This window comes from Xenopus tropicalis, chromosome 8 (assembly GCF_000004195.4).
Source record: "Xenopus tropicalis strain Nigerian chromosome 8, UCB_Xtro_10.0, whole genome shotgun sequence".
Lineage (NCBI taxonomy): Eukaryota > Metazoa > Chordata > Amphibia > Anura > Pipidae > Xenopus > Xenopus tropicalis.
Window position 1 is genome coordinate 13,701,440 of NC_030684.2, and position 25,918 is coordinate 13,727,357.

Here is a 25,918-nt window from a genome sequence, read left to right on the forward strand (position 1 = left end):
TGTGTGTAGTAAGGCACGATGGTATGAGGGGTAGGAGCAGTAACTGGCAATACTGTGTGTAGTAAGGCAAGATGGTATGAGGGGTAGGAGCAGTAACTGGCAATACTGTGTGTAGTAAGGCAAGATGGTATGAGGGGTAGGAGCAGTAACTGGCAATACTGTGTGTAGTAAGGCAAGATGGTATGAGGGGTAGGAGCAGTAACTGGCAATACTGTGTGTAGTAAGGCAAGATGGTATGAGGGGTAGGAGCAGTAACTGGCAATACTGTGTGTAGTAAGGCAAGATGGTATGAGGGGTAGGAGCAGTAACTGGCAATACTGTGTGTAGTAAGGCAAGATGGTATGAGGGGTAGGAGCAGTAACTGGCAATACTGTGTGTAGTAAGGCAAGATGGTATGAGGGGTAGGAGCAGTAACTGGCAATACTGTGTGTAGTAAGGCAAGATGGTATGAGGGGTAGGAGCAGTAACTGGCAATACTGTGTGTAGTAAGGCACGATGGTATGAGGGGTAGGAGCAGTAACTGGCAATACTGTGTGTAGTAAGGCACGATGGTATGAGGGGTAGGAGCAGTAACTGGCAATACTGTGTGTAGTAAGGCAAGATGGTATGAGGGGTAGGAGCAGTAACTGGCAATACTGTGTGTAGTAAGGCAAGATGGTATGAGGGGTAGGAGCAGTAACTGGCAATACTGTGTGTAGTAAGGCAAGATGGTATGAGGGGTAGGAGCAGTAACTGGCAATACTGTGTGTAGTAAGGCACGATGGTATGAGGGGTAGGAGCAGTAACTGGCAATACTGTGTGTAGTAAGGCACGATGGTATGAGGGGTAGGAGCAGTAACTGGCAATACTGTGTGTAGTAAGGCAAGATGGTATGAGGGGTAGGAGCAGTAACTGGCAATACTGTGTGTAGTAAGGCAAGATGGTATGAGGGGTAGGAGCAGTAACTGGCAATACTGTGTGTAGTAAGGCAAGATGGTATGAGGGGTAGGAGCAGTAACTGGCAATACTGTGTGTAGTAAGGCAAGATGGTATGAGGGGTAGGAGCAGTAACTGGCAATACTGTGTGTAGTAAGGCAAGATGGTATGAGGGGTAGGAGCAGTAACTGGCAATACTGTGTGTAGTAAGGCACGATGGTATGAGGGGTAGGAGCAGTAACTGGCAATACTGTGTGTAGTAAGGCAAGATGGTATGAGGGGTAGGAGCAGTAACTGGCAATACTGTGTGTAGTAAGGCAAGATGGTATGAGGGGTAGGAGCAGTAACTGGCAATACTGTGTGTAGTAAGGCAAGATGGTATGAGGGGTAGGAGCAGTAACTGGCAATACTGTGTGTAGTAAGGCACGATGGTATGAGGGGTAGGAGCAGTAACTGGCAATACTGTGTGTAGTAAGGCAAGATGGTATGAGGGGTAGGAGCAGTAACTGGCAATACTGTGTGTAGTAAGGCAAGATGGTATGAGGGGTAGGAGCAGTAACTGGCAATACTGTGTGTAGTAAGGCAGATGGTATGAGGGGTAGGAGCAGTAACTGGCAATACTGTGTGTAGTAAGGCACGATGGTATGAGGGGTAGGAGCAGTAACTGGCAATACTGTGTGTAGTAAGGCAAGATGGTATGAGGGGTAGGAGCAGTAACTGGCAATACTGTGTGTAGTAAGGCAGATGGTATGGGGGAGCAGTAACTGCAATACTGTGTAGTAGGCAGGTATGAGGGTAGGAGCAGTAACTGGCAATACTGTGTGTAGTAAGGCACGATGGTATGAGGGGTAGGAGCAGTAACTGGCAATACTGTGTGTAGTAAGGCACGATGGTATGAGGGGTAGGAGCAGTAACTGGCAATACTGTGTGTAGTAAGGCAAGATGGTATGAGGGGTAGGAGCAGTAACTGGCAATACTGTGTGTAGTAAGGCAAGATGGTATGAGGGGTAGGAGCAGTAACTGGCAATACTGTGTGTAGTAAGGCACGATGGTATGAGGGGTAGGAGCAGTAACTGGCAATACTGTGTGTAGTAAGGCACGATGGTATGAGGGGTAGGAGCAGTAACTGGCAATACTGTGTGTAGTAAGGCACGATGGTATGAGGGGTAGGAGCAGTAACTGGCAATACTGTGTGTAGTAAGGCAAGATGGTATGAGGGGTAGGAGCAGTAACTGGCAATACTGTGTGTAGTAAGGCAAGATGGTATGAGGGGTAGGAGCAGTAACTGGCAATACTGTGTGTAGTAAGGCAAGATGGTATGAGGGGTAGGAGCAGTAACTGGCAATACTGTGTGTAGTAAGGCAAGATGGTATGAGGGGTAGGAGCAGTAACTGGCAATACTGTGTGTAGTAAGGCAAGATGGTATGAGGGGTAGGAGCAGTAACTGGCAATACTGTGTGTAGTAAGGCACGATGGTATGAGGGGTAGGAGCAGTAACTGGCAATACTGTGTGTAGTAAGGCAAGATGGTATGAGGGGTAGGAGCAGTAACTGGCAATACTGTGTGTAGTAAGGCAAGATGGTATGAGGGGTAGGAGCAGTAACTGGCAATACTGTGTGTAGTAAGGCAAGATGGTATGAGGGGTAGGAGCAGTAACTGGCAATACTGTGTGTAGTAAGGCAAGATGGTATGAGGGGTAGGAGCAGTAACTGGCAATACTGTGTGTAGTAAGGCAAGATGGTATGAGGGGTAGGAGCAGTAACTGGCAATACTGTGTGTAGTAAGGCAAGATGGTATGAGGGGTAGGAGCAGTAACTGGCAATACTGTGTGTAGTAAGGCAAGATGGTATGAGGGGTAGGAGCAGTAACTGGCAATACTGTGTGTAGTAAGGCACGATGGTATGAGGGGTAGGAGCAGTAACTGGCAATACTGTGTGTAGTAAGGCACGATGGTATGAGGGGTAGGAGCAGTAACTGGCAATACTGTGTGTAGTAAGGCACGATGGTATGAGGGGTAGGAGCAGTAACTGGCAATACTGTGTGTAGTAAGGCAAGATGGTATGAGGGGTAGGAGCAGTAACTGGCAATACTGTGTGTAGTAAGGCAAGATGGTATGAGGGGTAGGAGCAGTAACTGGCAATACTGTGTGTAGTAAGGCACGATGGTATGAGGGGTAGGAGCAGTAACTGGCAATACTGTGTGTAGTAAGGCAAGATGGTATGAGGGGTAGGAGCAGTAACTGGCAATACTGTGTGTAGTAAGGCAAGATGGTATGAGGGGTAGGAGCAGTAACTGGCAATACTGTGTGTAGTAAGGCAAGATGGTATGAGGGGTAGGAGCAGTAACTGGCAATACTGTGTGTAGTAAGGCACGATGGTATGAGGGGTAGGAGCAGTAACTGGCAATACTGTGTGTAGTAAGGCAAGATGGTATGAGGGGTAGGAGCAGTAACTGGCAATACTGTGTGTAGTAAGGCAAGATGGTATGAGGGGTAGGAGCAGTAACTGGCAATACTGTGTGTAGTAAGGCAAGATGGTATGAGGGGTAGGAGCAGTAACTGGCAATACTGTGTGTAGTAAGGCAAGATGGTATGAGGGGTAGGAGCAGTAACTGGCAATACTGTGTGTAGTAAGGCAAGATGGTATGAGGGGTAGGAGCAGTAACTGGCAATACTGTGTGTAGTAAGGCACGATGGTATGAGGGGTAGGAGCAGTAACTGGCAATACTGTGTGTAGTAAGGCAAGATGGTATGAGGGGTAGGAGCAGTAACTGGCAATACTGTGTGTAGTAAGGCAAGATGGTATGAGGGGTAGGAGCAGTAACTGGCAATACTGTGTGTAGTAAGGCAAGATGGTATGAGGGGTAGGAGCAGTAACTGGCAATACTGTGTGTAGTAAGGCACGATGGTATGAGGGGTAGGAGCAGTAACTGGCAATACTGTGTGTAGTAAGGCACGATGGTATGAGGGGTAGGAGCAGTAACTGGCAATACTGTGTGTAGTAAGGCAAGATGGTATGAGGGGTAGGAGCAGTAACTGGCAATACTGTGTGTAGTAAGGCAAGATGGTATGAGGGGTAGGAGCAGTAACTGGCAATACTGTGTGTAGTAAGGCACGATGGTATGAGGGGTAGGAGCAGTAACTGGCAATACTGTGTGTAGTAAGGCAAGATGGTATGAGGGGTAGGAGCAGTAACTGGCAATACTGTGTGTAGTAAGGCACGATGGTATGAGGGGTAGGAGCAGTAACTGGCAATACTGTGTGTAGTAAGGCAAGATGGTATGAGGGGTAGGAGCAGTAACTGGCAATACTGTGTGTAGTAAGGCAAGATGGTATGAGGGGTAGGAGCAGTAACTGGCAATACTGTGTGTAGTAAGGCAAGATGGTATGAGGGGTAGGAGCAGTAACTGGCAATACTGTGTGTAGTAAGGCAAGATGGTATGAGGGGTAGGAGCAGTAACTGGCAATACTGTGTGTAGTAAGGCAAGATGGTATGAGGGGTAGGAGCAGTAACTGGCAATACTGTGTGTAGTAAGGCAAGATGGTATGAGGGGTAGGAGCAGTAACTGGCAATACTGTGTGTAGTAAGGCAAGATGGTATGAGGGGTAGGAGCAGTAACTGGCAATACTGTGTGTAGTAAGGCAAGATGGTATGAGGGGTAGGAGCAGTAACTGGCAATACTGTGTGTAGTAAGGCAAGATGGTATGAGGGTAGGGCAGTAACTGGCAACTGTGTAGTAGGCAGATGGTATGAGGGTAGGCAGTAACTGGCAATACTGTGTGTAGTAAGGCACGATGGTATGAGGGGTAGGAGCAGTAACTGGCAATACTGTGTGTAGTAAGGCACGATGGTATGAGGGGTAGGAGCAGTAACTGGCAATACTGTGTGTAGTAACTGGCAATACTGTGTGTAGTAAGGCAAGATGGTATGAGGGGTAGGAGCAGTAACTGGCAATACTGTGTGTAGTAAGGCAAGATGGTATGAGGGGTAGGAGCAGTAACTGGCAATACTGTGTGTAGTAAGGCACGATGGTATGAGGGGTAGGAGCAGTAACTGGCAATACTGTGTGTAGTAAGGCACGATGGTATGAGGGGTAGGAGCAGTAACTGGCAATACTGTGTGTAGTAAGGCAAGATGGTATGAGGGGTAGGAGCAGTAACTGGCAATACTGTGTGTAGTAAGGCAAGATGGTATGAGGGGTAGGAGCAGTAACTGGCAATACTGTGTGTAGTAAGGCAAGATGGTATGAGGGGTAGGAGCAGTAACTGGCAATACTGTGTGTAGTAAGGCAAGATGGTATGAGGGGTAGGAGCAGTAACTGGCAATACTGTGTGTAGTAAGGCAAGATGGTATGAGGGGTAGGAGCAGTAACTGGCAATACTGTGTGTAGTAAGGCAAGATGGTATGAGGGGTAGGAGCAGTAACTGGCAATACTGTGTGTAGTAAGGCAAGATGGTATGAGGGGTAGGAGCAGTAACTGGCAATACTGTGTGTAGTAAGGCACGATGGTATGAGGGGTAGGAGCAGTAACTGGCAATACTGTGTGTAGTAAGGCAAGATGGTATGAGGGGTAGGAGCAGTAACTGGCAATACTGTGTGTAGTAAGGCAAGATGGTATGAGGGGTAGGAGCAGTAACTGGCAATACTGTGTGTAGTAAGGCAAGATGGTATGAGGGGTAGGAGCAGTAACTGGCAATACTGTGTGTAGTAAGGCAATGGTATGAGGGTAGGAGCAGTAACTGGCAACTGGTAGTAGCAGGTGGGGTAGGAGCAGTAACTGGCAATACTGTGTGTAGTAAGGCAAGATGGTATGAGGGGTAGGAGCAGTAACTGGCAATACTGTGTGTAGTAAGGCACGATGGTATGAGGGGTAGGAGCAGTAACTGGCAATACTGTGTGTAGTAAGGCAAGATGGTATGAGGGGTAGGAGCAGTAACTGGCAATACTGTGTGTAGTAAGGCAAGATGGTATGAGGGGTAGGAGCAGTAACTGGCAATACTGTGTGTAGTAAGGCAAGATGGTATGAGGGGTAGGAGCAGTAACTGGCAATACTGTGTGTAGTAAGGCAAGATGGTATGAGGGGTAGGAGCAGTAACTGGCAATACTGTGTGTAGTAAGGCACGATGGTATGAGGGGTAGGAGCAGTAACTGGCAATACTGTGTGTAGTAAGGCAAGATGGTATGAGGGGTAGGAGCAGTAACTGGCAATACTGTGTGTAGTAAGGCAAGATGGTATGAGGGGTAGGAGCAGTAACTGGCAATACTGTGTGTAGTAAGGCAAGATGGTATGAGGGGTAGGAGCAGTAACTGGCAATACTGTGTGTAGTAAGGCACGATGGTATGAGGGGTAGGAGCAGTAACTGGCAATACTGTGTGTAGTAAGGCACGATGGTATGAGGGGTAGGAGCAGTAACTGGCAATACTGTGTGTAGTAAGGCAAGATGGTATGAGGGGTAGGAGCAGTAACTGGCAATACTGTGTGTAGTAAGGCACGATGGTATGAGGGGTAGGAGCAGTAACTGGCAATACTGTGTGTAGTAAGGCAAGATGGTATGAGGGGTAGGAGCAGTAACTGGCAATACTGTGTGTAGTAAGGCAAGATGGTATGAGGGGTAGGAGCAGTAACTGGCAATACTGTGTGTAGTAAGGCACGATGGTATGAGGGGTAGGAGCAGTAACTGGCAATACTGTGTGTAGTAAGGCAAGATGGTATGAGGGGTAGGAGCAGTAACTGGCAATACTGTGTGTAGTAAGGCAAGATGGTATGAGGGGTAGGAGCAGTAACTGGCAATACTGTGTGTAGTAAGGCAAGATGGTATGAGGGGTAGGAGCAGTAACTGGCAATACTGTGTGTAGTAAGGCAAGATGGTATGAGGGGTAGGAGCAGTAACTGGCAATACTGTGTGTAGTAAGGCAAGATGGTATGAGGGGTAGGAGCAGTAACTGGCAATACTGTGTGTAGTAAGGCAAGATGGTATGAGGGGTAGGAGCAGTAACTGGCAATACTGTGTGTAGTAAGGCAAGATGGTATGAGGGGTAGGAGCAGTAACTGGCAACACTGTGTGTAGTAAGGCACGATGGTATGAGGGGTAGGAGCAGTAACTGGCAATACTGTGTGTAGTAAGGCAAGATGGTATGAGGGGTAGGAGCAGTAACTGGCAATACTGTGTGTAGTAAGGCAAGATGGTATGAGGGGTAGGAGCAGTAACTGGCAACACTGTGTGTAGTAAGGCACGATGGTATGAGGGGTAGGAGCAGTAACTGGCAATACTGTGTGTAGTAAGGCAAGATGGTATGAGGGGTAGGAGCAGTAACTGGCAATACTGTGTGTAGTAAGGCAAGATGGTATGAGGGGTAGGAGCAGTAACTGGCAATACTGTGTGTAGTAAGGCAAGATGGTATGAGGGGTAGGAGCAGTAACTGGCAATACTGTGTGTAGTAAGGCACGATGGTATGAGGGGTAGGAGCAGTAACTGGCAATACTGTGTGTAGTAAGGCATTGTCTATTTTAGTAGCTGTGACAAGTAGCTGCTACTAGTAGCTCAGTGTGTCTTCACCCTAAGGGCTGACAGACAGGGAGATTAGTCTGCCATGCATTGGCATTTAGCTCAGTTCATATGTTCTATAGAGCTGTGACTGGGGCACTACTGGCCATACCTTGAAGCACAAAGGAAGCTTTTGTTTGGGATTTACTTCTCAGTGGGAGCTGCAGTTGCTTTTAGAACAAACATTTTTTGGTTCAGACCACCCTCTCCTCTTACTACAGCATTGGATTGGGGCCCACCTTTAGTTCAAAACAAAGTCATACGTATATAAACATGAACTCTTCCTAAGTTCGAGAGATAAGCAAGACTATAAATAAGCCTTCCCTCCTCAAATTGCCTTTGTGTTTGGCTCCAAGGCTGCGGCCCCTCAGTCCCAAGAAAGATAAGGCTAATGTCCCACGGGGAGATAAGGGCTCTGGCACACGGGGAGATTAGTCGCCCGCGACAAGGCAACTTCCGCGATTTCAGGGAAATCCAGGGGCGCCACGTATGCATTCCCAGCGGCGATTTACATTTTTACCGGTGGGATGGCATTTTGGTGAGATTAGTCGCCCGCGAACAGGGAAATTTGTTGCGGGCGACTAATCTCCCCATGTTCCAGAGCCCTAAAGGGTGAAGACACACGGAGCTACTTAAGGCCCCCATACATGGGCCGATCCGCTCGCTTTGGATTTCCGCAAATCGCCACGCCGCGTATGCCATCCCACCGGTGATATGACATCCCACTGGTGAAAATGTAAATCACCGGTGGGATGGCATACGCGGCGTGGCGATTTGCGGAAATCCAAAGCGAGCGGATCGGCCCATGTATGGGGGCCTTAAGTAGCTCCGTGTGTCTTCACCCTTTAGGGCTCTGGAACATGGGGAGATTAGTCGCCCGCAACAAATTTCCCTGTTCGCGGGCGACTAATCTCACCAAAATGCCATCCCACCGGTGATTTACATTTTCACCAGTGGGATGTCATATCGGGGAGATTAGTCGCCTGCAACAAGGGAGATTTGTCGCGGGCGACTAATCTCCCCGTGTGCCACAGCCCTTAGTCTCTGCGATGTTTAACCCTTTAAGTGCCAGCCGAATTCGTCATTTCAGTTCCCCCCAGTGCCAGACGTTTTGTAAACATTCTGTGCTCTCTCAATGTAGGGGCTTTTACTGGGGGCAGGGTTAAGTTTAGGTAGGCAAACTATATATTGTTTTTTTCAGGAGAACCTGAGCTTTCCAAATATACCTGAGTTTTTGTGTATTTCCACTTCTGGAACAAGATTTAGAGCTTGAAATACAAAAAAAAAAAAGAAAAAATGCTATTTTTCATGATATAAGGATTTCTACCAGAAACATATTTTATTTTATGGACAAAAATTCAACTGATTTGGAAAGCCTCATGTCTCCCGAACGTGCCAATACCTGATATGTATAGTTTAATTGAGATTTCTGACTTCTATAGATCAAAAACTCCCAGCAGTAAATTACTAAATTTTCAAAGCATTACAGCAGAATACAGCATACTTTACATTCCAAAGCCAAAAATCCTGGAATATTAGGTTTACCCCAGGAAACCATACATTTTTGAAAACTACACATTCTGACGAATCCGAAATGGGTAACTATGTCTTCCAACTCCTAAGTACCAAACGGCAATGCTTTACTGAATTTAGCATTTTCTATAAAAAATTATGAAAATTCTAAAAAATCACCTTATCTCCCACATAACATTAGGTACGAAGAAAACACACCCTAAATATGAAAGCCAGGGGTCCACTGAACAGTTTGATGCCCATTGTGCATAGGATCACCGATGTATCTGGAATTTAGAGACCCCAAAAGGAAGTTAGTGCATACAAATTGCCCAGGAGATCTCTTTAGCTACTGAAAATTCAACACATTTACTGCATTTTCTGTGGGGTAAAAACACAAAAAAATACATTGACCCCCCAAAATCATATATTTTTGGAAAGTACACATTTGGACGAATTCAAAATTGGTACCCATGTCTTTCTACTCCAAACTACTGAGTCGCAATTCTTTCCCAAAATTGCCAGTTTTGATGAAATACCTAAAAATCACATCAAATCTACCACTTTCAAGCACCTTATCTCCCACATAACATTAGGTACCAAAAGAACACACCCTAAATATGAAAGCCAAGGGTCCGCTGAACAGTTTGATGCCCATTGTGCATAGGATCACCAATGTATCTGGCATTTAGAGACCCCATAAGGAAGTTAGTGCATACAAATTGCCCAGGAGATCTCTTTAGCTACTGAAAATTCAACACATTTACTGCATTTTCTGTGGGGTAAAAACACAAAAAAATACATTGACCCCCCAAAACCATATATTTTTGGAAAGTACACATTCGGGCGAATTCAAAATTAGTACCCATGTCTTTCTACTCCAAACTACAGAGTCGCAGTGCTTTCCCAAAATTGCTAGTTTTGGTGAAATACCTGAAAAACACATCAAATCTTCCACTATCAAGCACCTTATCTCCAACATAACATTAGGTACCAAGAAAACACACCCGAAATATGAAAGCCAAGGGTCCGCTGAACAGTTTGATGCCCATTGTGCATAGAATCAGCACTGTATCTGGCATTTAGAGACCCCATAAGGACGTCAGTGCATAGAGATTGCCCCAGAGGTCTCTTTAGCTACTGAAAATTCAACACGTTTACTGCATTTTCTGTGGGGTAAAAACCCAAAAAAATACATTGACCCCCCAAAACCATATATTTTTGGAAAGTACACATTCGGGCGAATTCAAAATTGGTACCCATGTCTTTCTACTCCAAACTACAGAGTCGCAGTGCTTTCCCAAAATTGCTAGTTTTGGTGAAATACCTGAAAAACACATCAAATCTTCCACTTTCAAGCACCTTATCTCCCACATAACATTAGGTACCAAAAGAACACACCCTAAATATGAAAGCCAAGGGTCCGCTGAACAGTTTGATGCCCATTGTGCATAGGATCACCAATGTATCTGGCATTTAGAGACCCCATAAGGAAGTTAGTGCATACAAATTGCCCAGGAGATCTCTTTAGCTACTGAAAATTCAACACGTTTACTGCATTTTCTGTGGGGTAAAAACACCAAAAAATACATTGACCCCCCAAAACCATATATTTTTGGAAAGTACACATTCGGGCGAATTCAAAATTGGTACCCATGTCTTTCTACTCCAAACTACAGAGTCGCAGTGCTTTCCCAAAATTGCTAGTTTTGGTGAAATACCTGAAAAACACATCAAATCTTCCACTTTCAAGCACCTTATCTCCCACATAACATTAGGTACCAAGAAAACACACCCTAAATATGAAAACCAAGGGTCCGCTGAACAGTTTGATGCCCATTGTGCATAGGATCACCGATGTATCTGGCATTTAGAGACCCCAAAAGGAAGTTAGTGCATACAAAGTGTATACACTGCAATATAAGCTACCGGCATGTGCATTATGCGGCATAAGACCCCCTAACAGTAAGGAAACCCTAGAAAACCATATATTTTCTGAAAGTACACATTCTGACAAAACAAAAATGGGCAAATACATCTTTCTACTACAAACTACCAAACTACAAAGCTATGCTAAACAGAACGGTTTTTATGATATTTCTGAAAATTGTCACAAAGCTTGCATTTTACCCCATTATGTACCCCCACATTTTGTACCATATCAACATAAAACATTCTAAATATGAACGCCAGGGGTCTACTGAACAGTTTGATGCCCTATATGCATAGATTTACCAAACTATGTGGGGTACAGGGGCACCCAAGTAAAAATAGTGCATATGAATTTTCACATAAGATGCTTCGGCTCATGCAGTTTTTGCACCCGGTATGTGTATTATGTGCCATACGACCACCTAACAGTAAGGAGACCCTAGAAAACCATATATTTTCCGAAAGTACACATTCTGACAAAACAAAAATGGGTAAATAAAACTTTCTACTACAAACTACAAAGCTATGCTAAACAGAACGGTTTTTGTGACATTTCTGAAAATCAAGCGAACAAGAACTATGCATAACTGAAAATGCTATAAAATGGCTAAACATGCAGTAAAATACCCCAAAATCCACCAAAATCACAGAAAATGTAGTAGAAACACCAAAATAATACACAAAAGATATTGCGCAGTGCGGTTAGCGAATACACTATCCGCAATGGCAATAAAACATTTTTTTCAGGCAGGAATAAAAACGATGCGATTAGAAAAAAAAAAAAAATTACAAAATTACATAAGTGTGTAAGTGTGTGTGTACATTAGGTAAAATGTGTTTTGTGTGCATGTATGCAAGTAAGTGTAAGTGTTGTGAATGTTTGAAATCTCCCAACTCCCCTAAAATGTATGTGTTTGTGTGTAAATGTGAGTATAAGTGTGTATTAGTGTATTATTAGTGTATTATGTGTGTGTATGTGTGTTTTTGTGTGTTTTTGCCACTTACCTGTGTAGGAGATCCGTGGATCAGCAGGGAGACACACGCAGCACGAGTCCGGCAGTGAGTATCAGCAGCAGGAAGCAGGGGGGCCAGCAGGGGGGGGAGCAGAGAAAGGCAGAAGGCGATGGTGAAATCCAGGAATGGATTTCACGTGCCTGCCTTTTGTTATGGGGCCCCTGGGCGATCGCGCCCCAGGGGCCACTCGTTCCCCACCTCTGACTTGTGTCTGGAGGCTGGGGAACGAGCGGGGAGCGAAGGAGCGGCTTGAAAAGCCGCTTCTCCGCTCCCAAACCCGGAAGTGCCCCAGGACGTAGAATCTACGTCCTGTGGCACTTAGGTCCTTTAGTACCCAGGACGTAGATTCTACGTCCTGTGGCACTAAAAAGGTTAATAAGAGAGTTCCAGCAACAAGTCACTTGCCTTTTCCTAACAAGCGATTACTAGAGGTTTCAACAATGGAGCGATTTCTATTTCCCACAAATCCAGGTGTCCTATTCCCCGCCCACAATTAGATATTACATTCAGTGCAATGGGGAAATCGCAGCGACTTCCCGCTCAGTGGGTTTTACTTTCAGCGATTCCAGTAGATTTGAATGGCAGTGCTTTCTTTGTAAAATCTCTCGTCGGTTTAGGTACTCGCTTTTTAAAAATCACAGCGACTAATCTCTCCATGGGACATTTGCCTAAGGGCTCTGGCACACGGGGAGATTAGTCGCCCGCAACAAATCTCCCTGTTCGCGGCCGACTAATCTCCCCGAGTTGCCATCACCTGCCATCCCACGGGCGACACTGCAAGTCGCCGGTGGGATGGCACATGCGGCGGCGCTATTTTGGGAAATCGCTGAAGTTGCCTTTCGAGGCTTTTTTGGCGATTTGCTGAAATCGCGCCGCCGCGTGTGCCATCCCACCGGCAACTTACATTTTCGCCGGTGGGATGGCAGGTGATGGCAACTCGGGGAGATTAGTCGCCCGCGAACAGGGAGATTTGTCGCAGGCGACTAATCTCCCCGTGTGCCAGAGCCCTAAAACTCCTTCCCATCACAAAACTCTTGCTGACTGGAGCAGATACAGGACTAACAGCTCATTGTGAATCCTATGTCAGTGACTTATATTAAACATGGCAATTCCGTGGGTGGGGCTCAGCCCACAAGCAGTACGCACTGCATAGGGATCAGGCTTTGCAGAAATGTATTTTTTGTTTAGGACAATGTCATCTGCCTGCAAAGCTATTCGGGTGAAGACACACTGGGCTACTTGTAGCAGCTACTTGTCACGGCTACAAAATGCCAGAAAATCCCCTGCCATAGACAGTACTGAGAATTTCCCCTGCTAAACACACGTAGAGACAATTATCAGTAAATGATCAGCATTGTCTGTTTTAGTAGCCATGACAAGTAGCTGCTACTAGAAGCTCCGTGTGTCTTCCCCCTTAATCACTCAGGCAACAAAACAACCCAAACGCACTCTGTGTGCCAGTTTGTATTATTGTTGGATTTAAAGCAAGTAGATTCCAGTTCAAACCAAGTCTAATTTTTTCATGTAAATGCACATATCACCCACACACACTCGCCTACTCATTCTATGCGTCCCATTTGCACACCCCAGGTGTCTCAAAGGCATCTACCTGATTAAGTCATTGCTGTACAAAATGTAGGGACATTTGTTTGGGAAGGAATACTTTACCTTTCATTTGCACAGTTTCAGGTCTCTGATCGTGCTTTATTAAGAGTAATTAGCTCTTTAATGGTTCTTGGGTTCCGGGTCAGTGGCTCTTATGTGTTCCATCATGGAAATGCATGTTACACGGGTCTGTTATAATAGACCTGGACCTTGGTACCTCAGTTTCCCTCAAGTGCCTGCCTACCTGTACCCAACCATCAGGTTTCCTATAGGCAATTCCCCCCCCTCTGAATGTCTCTAAAAACTATAACATCAGTAACATATGTAGGGACCCATAGGGTTAAGCTCCCTATGGTGTTATCCCTTATCTTTATGTTATCTGTGTTGTAATAGGGCAGAGCCCTCTACACTCAGATTACAGTATTAGGCTACCCTCTATAGGTTTAGCCCAGGTTGACCACTCCCCTTGTGCAGACTATATAGTGTCTTGCACCAGGAAGTGTCTTTCTCTTTGGCTGCTGTTCTCTCAGGCTGCATGTCATCGGGCCTGAGACACACGGTCTCAGTAAAGAGAACTGCCAGTTTATAAGTCGGGGACAGGGCCCCGTGAATGAGAACTAGCCAGCACAGACAGGTTTACTTATAGCACCCTCTAGGAGTGGTGAGAGTAGTCAGATTATTTAGTAAGGGCAGTCTATAGCCCCAACCAGGAGTTGTAACAAAGGGTTTAGTCCACCCCGGCTCTGTAGTCGTTCTTTAGGGACCGGTTTTATTAGACGCCAGGTACCAGTGTTAGGAGCTCTCCCCTGGACCACAGTCGGCCGGAACACTCCCTTCTGAAAGGTCTATATCTCAGGTGTCAACTAATCCTCTGTGCATCCTCCAAGTGGGTTATTCTGTGCCTAAGTGTCACCTTTGTATTATCCACGGTGATCACACATTCTATACTGCTGTGTCTGTGAGTATACCCTGCTGCACTATAAAGTTGTGCCTTTGTCCAATAAATTGTACCATAGTTATTAAGCAAGAATCCTCTGGCGTCCATTATTCTCTATTTGCACTACACACCTCAGCTAGTGGTAGTTCAACTACACCCTCAGCTCCATCAAATTCTCCCATATAGCGGAGGCTCACCCCTTTGTATTAAGTGTCGCAATGTAACCCATGCTCATACTATCACTACTAGCCTGGGTTTGGTAAATTGGGTCAGAAAAGCGTTACACATACTTGGTTAGAAGACCAATCCAAACCACTTTTGGGCTATTCCGTGGTACCTGACCAGGCAGAACTCTAGCAGGGCCTAGTCCAGTGGCTCAATGCAGAAATAAATAGGAATGCCACTTTTTTGTTTTTACATTCACCCGAATCTTCTATCGATAATGCATATTCTAATAATTTGCATATGTAAATTAGCAATATCCTGTAGGAAAAAAAAATCACTTTCCATTGTCACGTGATTGCATCTCTAATTTGAAAACATGAACACAAGGATAAATACCCCATGTAGGAGCCTTTCTAAATAAATGCAGATATCCAATACAACTGCAGCAACAGACCCTACCCTAGACTTTATAAGCCTGGCTGATATTATTATTATTATTTATATAGCGCCATCAATTGACGCAGTGCTTTACAGAATAGAGGGGTACAAAAGACAGAACAGTTAACATGTACATATAAACAATTCACAAAAATGGTTTGTAGTTGCATTGGATGAGGATCGGAGACGCTAGGGGGAGGGCCCTGCTCGCAAGAGCTTACATTCTAGTCCCCTTTGCCTTCCTGGCCACTCCCTGATATGTTGGGGGGCTGCCATACTGGCTTTCACATCATCTCAAACAGAACTCTAGCTGAATAGGTGGTTTTACCACTCCCTGGCACAAGTACTGCGCTCACCCTGCACCAACATACAGTTGCTTTTCCTTTCTCTGGCAGGTGTCTGTGGGACACAGGGACCATGGGGACCATGGGGTATAGTATCTACCAGCAGGAGGCAGGACACTAGAAGAGGAAGAAGAGTAGGAAGCCCCTCCTCCCTGCTACTATACCCCCGTGCATATCCTGTTAGCGCCAGTTTTTTCTAGTGTCCTCAGGAGACAGGATCTCTCTACCATCCTACATGGATTTCTTCGCCCAGATTGAATCTGGCACCAGGGGTTGACCTACAGGGGCCTCACCAAGGGCTTCCTACACAGGCTTCCCCCGTCGTGGGACTAAGCGCACTGGGGCCAGTAAGCCTCCCCTGGAGCGGGCCAGTCAGGGATCCCTGCCGCTGCATGTGAGTGCAGAAGCTGTCCAGTGCTGCGTTTGCCAGAATCCAGGATCTCCACATCCAGGTCAGCCTCTGCCTTTGCCTGCCCAGCCTGCCTGCCTGCTCAGCCTGCCTTACCTAGTCCTCCCGGTCTCTCTCTCCCCCTGTTCGCCCCCATGCGTTCCACTGCAGTCCCTCTCTTTCGAGCGCTCTGACGTCATTGCGTGACTCCTTCTTCGGCACGCTTCTCCTTCTCGCCACTTAGGCCCGCTCTCCATCCTTAATGGTTCTCCTTGCCACAGATCTTCCTTGCATTGTGGCTTGCCATCCTTCACAGTGGTGGGGGGAGGACTCGGCATCGACCCTCTCACTCTCCATCCTGAACGCGGTCGCTCCGCTTGCCATCCGGGACCCCAGAACGCAGAACGCAGGCCAGACGCTGGAGGGACGGTACCCGCAGGGCACTGTACTTAACCTGTACCTGGCACCGTACTTAACCTGTACCTGGCACCGTACTTAACCTGTACCTGGCACCGTACTTAACCTGTACCTGGCACCGTACTTAACCTGTACCTGGCACTGTACAACGCAGGCCAGACGCTGGAGGGACGGTACCCGCAGGGCACTGTACTTAACCTGTACCTGGCACTGTACTTAACCTGTACCTGGCACCGTACTTAACCTGTACCTGGCACCGTACTTAACCTGTACCTGGCACCGTACTTAACCTGTACCTGGCACCGTACTTAACCTGTACCTGGCACCGTACTTAACCTGTACCTGGCACCGTACTTAATCCGTACCTGGCACCGTACTTAACCCGTACCTGGCACCGTACTTAACCCGTACCTGGCACCGTACTTAACCCGTACCTGGCACCGTACTTAACCTGTACCTGGCACCGTACTTAACCTGTACCTGGCACCGTACTTAACCTGTACCTGGCACCGTACTTAACCTGCGCGCGGCACCGTACTTAACCTGCGCGCGGCACCGTACTTAACCTGCGCGCGGCACCGTACTTATCCTGCGCGCGGCACCGTACTTATCCTGCGCGCGGCACCGTACTTATCCTGCGCGCGGCACCGTACTTATCCTGCGCGCGGCACCGTACTTATCCTGCGCGCGGCACCGTACTTAACCTGCGCGCGGCACCGTACTTAACCTGCGCGCGGCACCGTACTTAACCTGCGCGCGGCACCGTACTTAACCTGCGCGCGGCACCGTACTTGACCTATAACCGGTATCAGCAATGCACCTAACCTGCGCTTCACAACGTAGTTAACCTGTACTTGGCACTGTACTCTCCCTTACTTGGCACAATACTTGACCTGTGATTGGCACTGCACTCACACAGTAGCATAGTAACATAGTAAGTCGGGTTGAAAAAAGACATACGTCCATCATGTTCAACCATAATGCCTACATATAACCTGCTTTTCACTGTACCTGTACCTGGCTTGGCACTGTATTAACCCATACTGACACTATACCTAAACTGTGCGCGGCACTGTATTTAACCTGTCCTGACACGATACCTAAACTGTGTTTGGCACCGTACCGAACCTGTACCTACATGGCACCTATCTGTGCTGGCACTGTACTCAACCTGTACTTGGCACTGTACTCAACCTGTACTTGGCACGGTACTTAACCTGTGCTTGGCACTGTATTTAACCTGTACTTGCACGGCCCTTATCACGGGCTTGGCTCTGTATGTAACCTGCACTTGGCACTTTACTTAACTTGTACTGGCATGGTACCTAACCTGTGCTTGGCACTGTATTAACCTGTTCTCTGCACTGTGCTAAACTTGTACTTGGCACTGTATTTAACCTGTACTTGCACGGCCCTTAACACGGGCTTGGCTCTGTATGTAACCTGCACTTGGCACTGTACTTAACTTGTACTAGCATGATACCTAACCTGTGCTTGGCACTGTATTAACCTGTCCTGGCACGGTCCTTAACACGGGCCTGGCTCTGTACTTAACCTTTACTTGGCACTGTATTTACATGTATATGGCACCGCACTTCACCTGTACTTGACACAGTACTTAACCTGTGCGGGACACGGTACTTAACCCTTACTTGGCACTGTACATGGCACGGTACATGGCTATATACCTGGCACCATATCTGGCACTGTACTTGGCTCCCTACTACTCCTGTACTTGGCACTGTACCCCACTCCGTGCTGCAAGGTACTTGGCCTTAAACTTGGCACCGTGCCCGGCTCTGCACTTGGCACCGCGCTGGCGCTGCGCTTGGCACCATACTAACTACGCCCCGTACATCAGCACTGTCCCCGTACTCGGCCTGCACTGACACTGTAATAAGCATTGTGTTACGCGGTAATCGGCTCCGTTTTGCCTTACTCGACAGGATATTCCTTCACTACCGACCTTATGCTGCTCTACGCCCACTGGGCTCTAGGGGAATCCCCTTTATGGTACAATACCTAACATGCAGTAGGTGTCGCCAATACCCCTTGTGGCAGAAAGGATCTGTCCTCTGCTTCTCGTGGCTCCTGGTCGCAGCCTTTTCCCAGGCCTAGTCTTGCCCTCCCAGCCACCTTCCAAATCTCAGGGGTGGCTGATTCGGCAGCGGGGCACTATGCTTCAACGCAGGCTCCCACTTTCAGCACGGACCCCACTTACGGGCCATTCTGCTTCCACTGGCATTCCCAGTTGGCCGCCCGCCTGGATAAGATATTGGACAGGCTGGGCCGCAAAGGTCCTGTTTTTCGGGCCGAATAGCTCAAGCATCAGGCCTTCCACCCAGGAAGACTTAGCATTAAGACTCCATACACGCCTGACCACTGGGAGGATCATCCCTAGTGAAGGAGAAGCCTTCCCTGATGACCTAAAGGAGTCAGTAGAAGCTCCCTAGTCTCCTTCCGAAGCATTTGACTCTATCACTGCATCGGCTGCAACCTTGTTATTCCTTCCGCAGCAAGGGTTGGTATAATGGTTCCTTCCCCACCCTTCTGTGGAAGCACCTCTCCCTCAGAACACAGTTCGTCCACTTCATGAATTCCTTCCTTCTAGGACTCCATGGACAAGAAGGTGGATGGACCCCTCTCATACACACTCTCTTTAGCAGGAGAAAGCCAACGTCCCATTATGGTCCCAACCTGGGACTCCCAGGCCACCCAGTCCTGGTCCAAGAAGCTGCCGGCCTAGCCTCCCAAATCCAGGACGCCAAGGAATACATCGAAACGCATCCCTTGAGGCAGCACAGGTGTTTAGCAACACAAGACACCCTTGGTAGCCTCTGCTGTTCACCGTGTCGACATCTCCGGTCAGCCAAGACTCTTCTACAGGTCACCTCCCCTTCCCACGGGAAGTCCTTATGCCTAGGGATAACAACCTCCTTTTCCATTCGCGCAGGGTCACCTTCATGACCCGCAGTGGAACATCCGTGGAATCGAACAAGTCTGCCTGAAGGATCAGGATCCTACCCAGGACACGATTCCCTTGCGTGGTGCCTGTATATGTCTCATATCAGCCAAAGTCGGACCCTCCTGGAATCACGAGGGCGGCTTCGGACCGTGGACGCCAGTCCAGCAGATTGGACCATAGCTCCAAAGAAGCATTGGCTCAAGGGACCTGCTCGACCTCAGAAGCGCAGCTCCTGATCAACACCAGGAAGATCAGGATAACCCGCATGGCCATTCTTCTCCTACCACACATGAACCGCAAGTTCCACTATTAAGGGCCACCTATCACGACCCTCTTGCCCCAGCGGCGGATGCCCTAACGGCCACAGGGACTTAATCTGCATACTTCCCCTTCTCCTCCTCTGCCTCAGAATTGTCAGAAGAATCAAGGTGGAGTCATGAATCATCATTCTGCTTCCCTCTCCTGGCCAGGAAAGCCTGGCCCACCAACGATGGCGCTCAGTAAGTCTGACCCTGGCACCTTCCTCAGGACTCCGACTTCTCGCTCCAGGTAATGCTCACCACCCCGATCCAGCCTCCCCGAAACCAACGGCCGGCTAGCAAGCACAAGGCTCTTCACCAGATGGTACCCGTACCATGAGGGCAGCTCGGAAGCTGGTACCCTCCAAGGATGAAGGATCCACCAGACCTGGCGTGTTCGGGGTACTCCCTCCAGTTCTTTCCCTCTCGGCTGGTCATTCCCACTGTCTAGTGGGGAGAAAGGTTTGACCCTGGATTCTCCCTAATACTCGATTCGGCCTGGCTCGACATCCTCCAGTGAGGATGCTCATCCTACCGGACGTCACCACTTCCCACAGGAAAACACACTCCTCCTTGCGACCCCACTTGGGACCTCAACCAGGCTCCTGCCTACTCGGCAACACTGGCCCCGGCCACCATCTCCCTTGTCTGCCTACCTCCAAGACAGTCCTCTTGACAGATACCTCCTAACCACGGAGTGCCTGAGACCTCCGCATTTACATCAGCGTCCCTACCTACCTTCCTCCACGCAGACCAGGCAGTCCCACGAACACTTGCCATCATTGTTCCAAGGGTGGCGCCTTCCCTCAGTCAACCACGTTACTTCCATTCCCAAGGAATTGGAACTCCACTCTTGGACCCGGTCGGGCATAAAAATTTCACCTCCATCGGGGTACAGACACGTACCGCAGGACCCGCAAGACCATATGCAGAGCTCGCATTGCCTGGAGGAAGTCACCTCCCCTCTGCTCCAGAGCATACTCCAACACGGGTATCAGCACCCCCGGAGCCTTCCGGTACAAGATGTTCGGCACTCAGAAGTGCAGTGCTGTTGGGAACGAAGGACCTCGCCGGAGGAGCCGTCGTCGAGGAGCCGTCACCGAAGGATTGTGCTGTGCTGGCTACTAACGTACTAGGGGGGGTTTGCTGGCTACCAATGTACTAGGGGGGTTTGCTGACTACCAATGTACTAGGGGGGTTTGCTGACTACCAATGTACTGGGGGGGCACTGCTGGCTACCAATGTATTAGGGGGGGCACTGCTGGCTACCAATGTATTAGGGGGGGCCCTGCTGGCTACCAATGTACTAGGGGGGGCACTGCTGGCTACCAATGTATTAGGGGGGGCACTGCTGGCTACCAATGTACTGGGGGGGGCACTGCTGGCTACCAATGTTTTAGGGGGGGCCCTGCTGGCTACCAATGTACTGGGGGGGCCCTGCTGGCTACCAATGTACTAGGGGGGGCACTGCTGGCTACCAATGTACTAGGGGGGGCACTGCTGGCTACCAATGTACTGGGGGGGCACTGCTGGCTACCAATGTATTAGGGGGGGCACTGCTGGCTACCAATGTACTAGGGGGGGCACTGCTGGCTACCAATGTACTAGGGGGGGCACTGCTGGCTACCAATGTACTAGGGGGGGCACTGCTGGCTACCAATGTACTAGGGGGGGCACTGCTGGCTACCAATATACTAGGGGGGGCCCTGCTGGCTACCAATGTACTAGGGGGGGTTTGCTGGCTACCAATGTACTGGGGGGGCACTGCTGGCTACCAATGTATTAGGGGGGGGCACTGCTGGCTACCAATGTATTAGGGGGGGGCCCTGCTGGCTACCAATGTACTAGGGGGGGCACTGCTGGCTACCAATGTACTAGGGGGGGGCCCTGCTGGCTACCAATGTACTAGGGGGGGCACTGCTGGCTACCAATGTATTAGGGGGGGCACTGCTGGCTACCAATGTATTAGGGGGGGCACTGCTGGCTACCAATGTACTAGGGGGGGCACTGCTGGCTACCAATGTACTAGGGGGGGCACTGCTGGCTACCAATGTACTCGGGGGGGCACTGCTGGCTACCAATATACTAGGGGGGCCCTGCTGGCTACCAATGTACTAGGGGGGGGTTTGCTGGCTACCAATGTACTGGGTGGGCACTGCTGGCTACCAATGTATTAGGGGGGGCACTGCTGGCTACCAAGGTATTAGGGGGGGCCCTGCTGGCTACCAATGTACTGGGGGTGCCCTGCTGGCTACCAATGTACTGGGGGGGCCTGCTGGCTACCAATATACTAGGGGGGGCACTGCTGGCTACCAATGTACTAGGGGGGCACTGCTGGCTACCAATGTACTAGGGGGGGCACTGCTGGCTACCAACTTACTAGGGGGGGCACTGCTGGCTACCAATGTACTAGGGGGGGCACTGCTGGCTACCAATGTACTAGGGGGGGCACTGCTGGCTACCAATGTATTAGGGGGGGCCCTGCTGGCTACCAATGTACTGGGGGGGCCCTGCTGGCTACCAATGTACTAGGGGGGCCCTGCTGCCTACCAATGTCTCATATCTGTGAGTCCTTTGTATTTGTGGGAGGGGGGCCCAGAAATTTTTTTTGTGAGGGGCCCCGTGATTTCTGATGGCGGCCCTGTGCATGGGGGTATAGTAGCAGGGAGGAGGGGCTTCATACTCTTCTTCCTCTCTAGTGTCCTGCCTCCTGCTGGTAGATACTATACCCCATGGTCCCTGTGTCCCACAGACGCCCTGAGAGAAAAGGATTTAATGGTGAGTATCACAAAATCTCCTTTTACTTTTTGTTCAGCCACTCCCGAGTCATCTGGTTGCTAGGGTTTACATTACCCAATTAGCAACCAGGAAGTGGTTTGAGTGAGAGACTGGTATATGAATAGGAGAGGGCCTGAATAAAGAAATAACAATAACAACTAGAAATGGAAGTTTGAGAACAAACTTTATGTTGGGTTAAAAAACGTGAAGTCACTAAAGGAAATTTGATCTGTTGGCTCCGCCCACTGTTTCTAACCTTGGACCACAGTTCTATAGTAAAAACCACTGTGCAAAGTTTGGGGACCCTGGTTTTAATACTGTCTGAATGGCAGCAATTTAAATTTCCCCACTGAAAGTCAACAAGTGACATCTGATTGGCAGTTAGTGGCTCCGCCCACTTTTTCTAACCTGGAATTGTACTTACCCAGTGACTAACTCTGCAAACTTTGCATTAACTCTGCAGAGTCTGGGGACCCCGGTGTTATTACTGTGAGAATGGCAGCAGGTTGGATTTTCGCCAAGTCAGTACGTAAAATCTAATTGGCTGTTCACAGTTCCGCCCACTTTTGGGCATCTAACAATCATCATATTTTCATTCAGGCTGGCCCCATGACTATGTGATCCAAGTTTGGGGACTGTAGCCTCAGAGCTGTAAGATTGGCCGCAGTTTAAATTTTCCCATTAAAGTCAATGGGTTATATTTGATTGGCTGTTGTTGGCCCCTCCCCCTTTGGGATCCAGCAATTGTCGCTGTTTCATTCTTCATTTCACTCTTCCCTGTCAAAGTCAATGGAAAATTGGGGTGTTCGGAGCAGCGCCACAAAAAGACGGGGGGAATCGCTTAGAAAAGCACAAGCAGCCTGCTCCGCTATAGGGCGAAGAAGTGTGGGGAGTCTGGGTGTTGTACCCCTAAAGCTGTAGGTGGAGTAGCGTTTAGAAAATGGGGGGCGCTAAGAATAAGAAGAAAAAGCGGAAGAATAAGCTGAAGTCGAAGAACAGTATGATGGGTTTTTCAAATCAACACAATTAAAAGTAGCCTCGCGGAGCAATAGTTTCTTGGCTGCCGGGGTCAGTGACCCCCATTTGACTGTGGAAAGAGTCAGAAGAAGAAAGCAAATAATTAAAAACCGCTTTGTTCGCTTTTATAAAAATGTGACTGGTTATCTCCCCTAGTCCTCCTGTAGTGTTACAGTTACCCAACATCTGTTTGTGAGATTAATATCCAATGTTATTCTTATACCAGGAACGTTCAGATAAGGTGGCCAAGCGGCTGCAATTGATGGCGCAGAGATACGAGGCTCTGGAGAAAAGGCGCAACATGGAGGTAGAGGGCTATAAGACTGACATCAAGCTGCTGAGACAGCGGTTAAAGGATGTAGAGAAGCAACTATTCAAGGTGAGTCTGGGATAGACCGACGGCAAGATTTTCTGTTGCACGCATCTCATTGCCTTATACGAAAGCATATCTATATACAGAAACAAGATGGCAGAGAATAAATATTAAGTGTCACCTTAACCAAACAGGGGAAAACACACAGGCTGGTATTTTCTAGTACAATCTAGTAGAAGAGATGGCTATTCTGAGACAATTTGCAATTGGTCTTTTTTTTTTTATTTGTGGATTTTACTTAGCTTTTGTTCAGTAGCTTTCCAATTCGAAATTTCAGCAGCTGTCTGGTTGCTTGGGTTCAAATTAGTCTAGCAACCAGTCAGCGCTTTGAATAAGAGACTTGAACATGAGTAGGAGAGCACCTGAATAGAACGATAAGTAATAAAAAAGGACAATAAAACTGTAGCCTCACAGAGCAGTAGTTTATGGGCTGCCGGGGTCAGTGACCCCCATTTAGAGCCAGACGAAGAATGCAAATGATTAAAAAAAAAAAAACTATGAAAAAAATGAAGACTAATTAAAAATTGACCATTCTATAACATACTTGAAGGTAAAAACCCATTATCCAGAATGCTCGGAACCAAGGGTATTCTGGGTATGGGGTCTTTCCGTAATTTGGACCTCCATACCTTAAGTCTACTAAAAAATCAATTAAACATTAATTAAACCCAATAGGGCTGTTCTGCCCCAATAAGGGGTAATTATATCTTAGTTGGGATCAAGTACAGGTCCTGTTTTATTATTACAGAGAAAAGGGAATCATTTAACCATTAAATAAACCCAATAGGGCTGTTCTGCCCCCAATAAGGGGTAATTATATCTTAGTTGGGATCAAGTACAGGTACTGTTTTATTATTACAGAGAAAAGGGAATCATTTAACCATTAAATAAACCCAATAGGGCTGTTCTGCCCCCAATAAGGGGTAATTATATCTTAGTTGGGATCAAGTACAGGTACTGTTTTATTATTACAGATAAAAAGAAAATCAGGTTTAAAATGGAGTCTATGGGAGACGGCATTCTGTAATTCAGAGCTTTCTGGATAACGGGTTTCCGGATAAGTGATCCCATACCTGTACTATGATATTTGGAGCAGCAGTTACATTTTCTAGCCAGTAGGGGGAGCTTAAAATTCATAACACTACTATTGCTGTACTAGAGGATTAAACACACACAGTGAGACGGCTCATAACCAAACTAAGAAGGAACCCCTATGGGTAAGGGCCCTGTGGGGGTGAGAGGAGATGTGAATTAATCTTGCTCTCCTCTTTTTGCTCTCCTCTCAGGTGACGCTGAACATCGGGCCAGACCAAGATCTTGCTATTCTGGATGCAGTGCGGCAGGGCAACAAAAAGACACAAAAATTTCAAGGGAACTGGCAACTTAAAGGCAAATCTGTGGCCTGGGGAATGAACTGAGAATCGGATAGAGCACAAGGAGACTGACGGAGCTGCCACACTAAACAAGGAGCCACAGGTAAAGGTCTACCCTGGCTCTACCTCTTGGATTATATAGTGTGTTCGGCCCAGGAAGGAAGGAATATTGGCGGCCCATACACGTTGCCTAAGCGGACTGATCTTCTCCCGGTATCCCCACCTACGGGTGGGTTATATCGGGCGAATTCAGGCTTATTAGAAACAAGGGAATATTAGGAACAACGAATACAAGTACAGTACCTGTACTTGATCCCAAACTAAGATATATTGACCCCTTATTGGGGGCAGAAACAGCCCTATTGGGTTTATTTAAATGGTTAAATGAATTCCCCTTTTCTCTGTAATTAATAAAACAGTACCTGTTACTTCATCCCAACTAAGATATAATTACCCTTACTTGGGGGCCAGAACAGCCCTATTGGGTTTATTAATGGTTAAATGATTCCCTTTTCTCTGTAATAATAAAACAGTACCTGTACTTGATCCCAACTAAGATATAATTACCCCTTATTGGGGCAGAACAGCCCTATTGGGTTTATTTAATGGTTAAATGATTCCCTTTTCTCTGTAATAATAAAACAGTACCTGTACTTGATCCCAACTAAGATATAAATAATCCTTATTGGATGCAAAACAATCCTATTGGGTTTAATTAATGTTTTATTGATTTTTTAGTAGACTTAAGGGATGGAGATCCAAATTACGGAAAGACCCCTTATCCGTAATACCCTTTGTACCGAGCATTCTGGATAACCGGCCCTATACCTGTATGTCCTTAGGCCTTTAATGGCACTTTGCCAGGGTGCCCCGAGGTGTCATCCAACTATGTTATTTACATA

The 25,918-nt window shown here is 47.7% G+C and overlaps 1 protein-coding gene across 1 annotated transcript in view; it reads left to right on the forward strand.

Moving 5' to 3' along the window:
* Positions 1-25,061, forward strand: part of LOC101732537 (coiled-coil domain-containing protein 77) — a 53,051-nt gene extending 27,990 nt beyond the window's left edge. Inside the window, exons 3-4 of the mRNA XM_031891081.1 lie at positions 23,497-23,649; positions 24,930-25,061. Of these exons, the coding sequence (XP_031746941.1) occupies positions 23,497-23,649; positions 24,930-25,061 (285 nt within the window). The remainder of the gene's footprint in view (positions 1-23,496; positions 23,650-24,929) is intronic.
* The last annotated feature ends 857 nt before the right edge of the window (positions 25,062-25,918 follow it).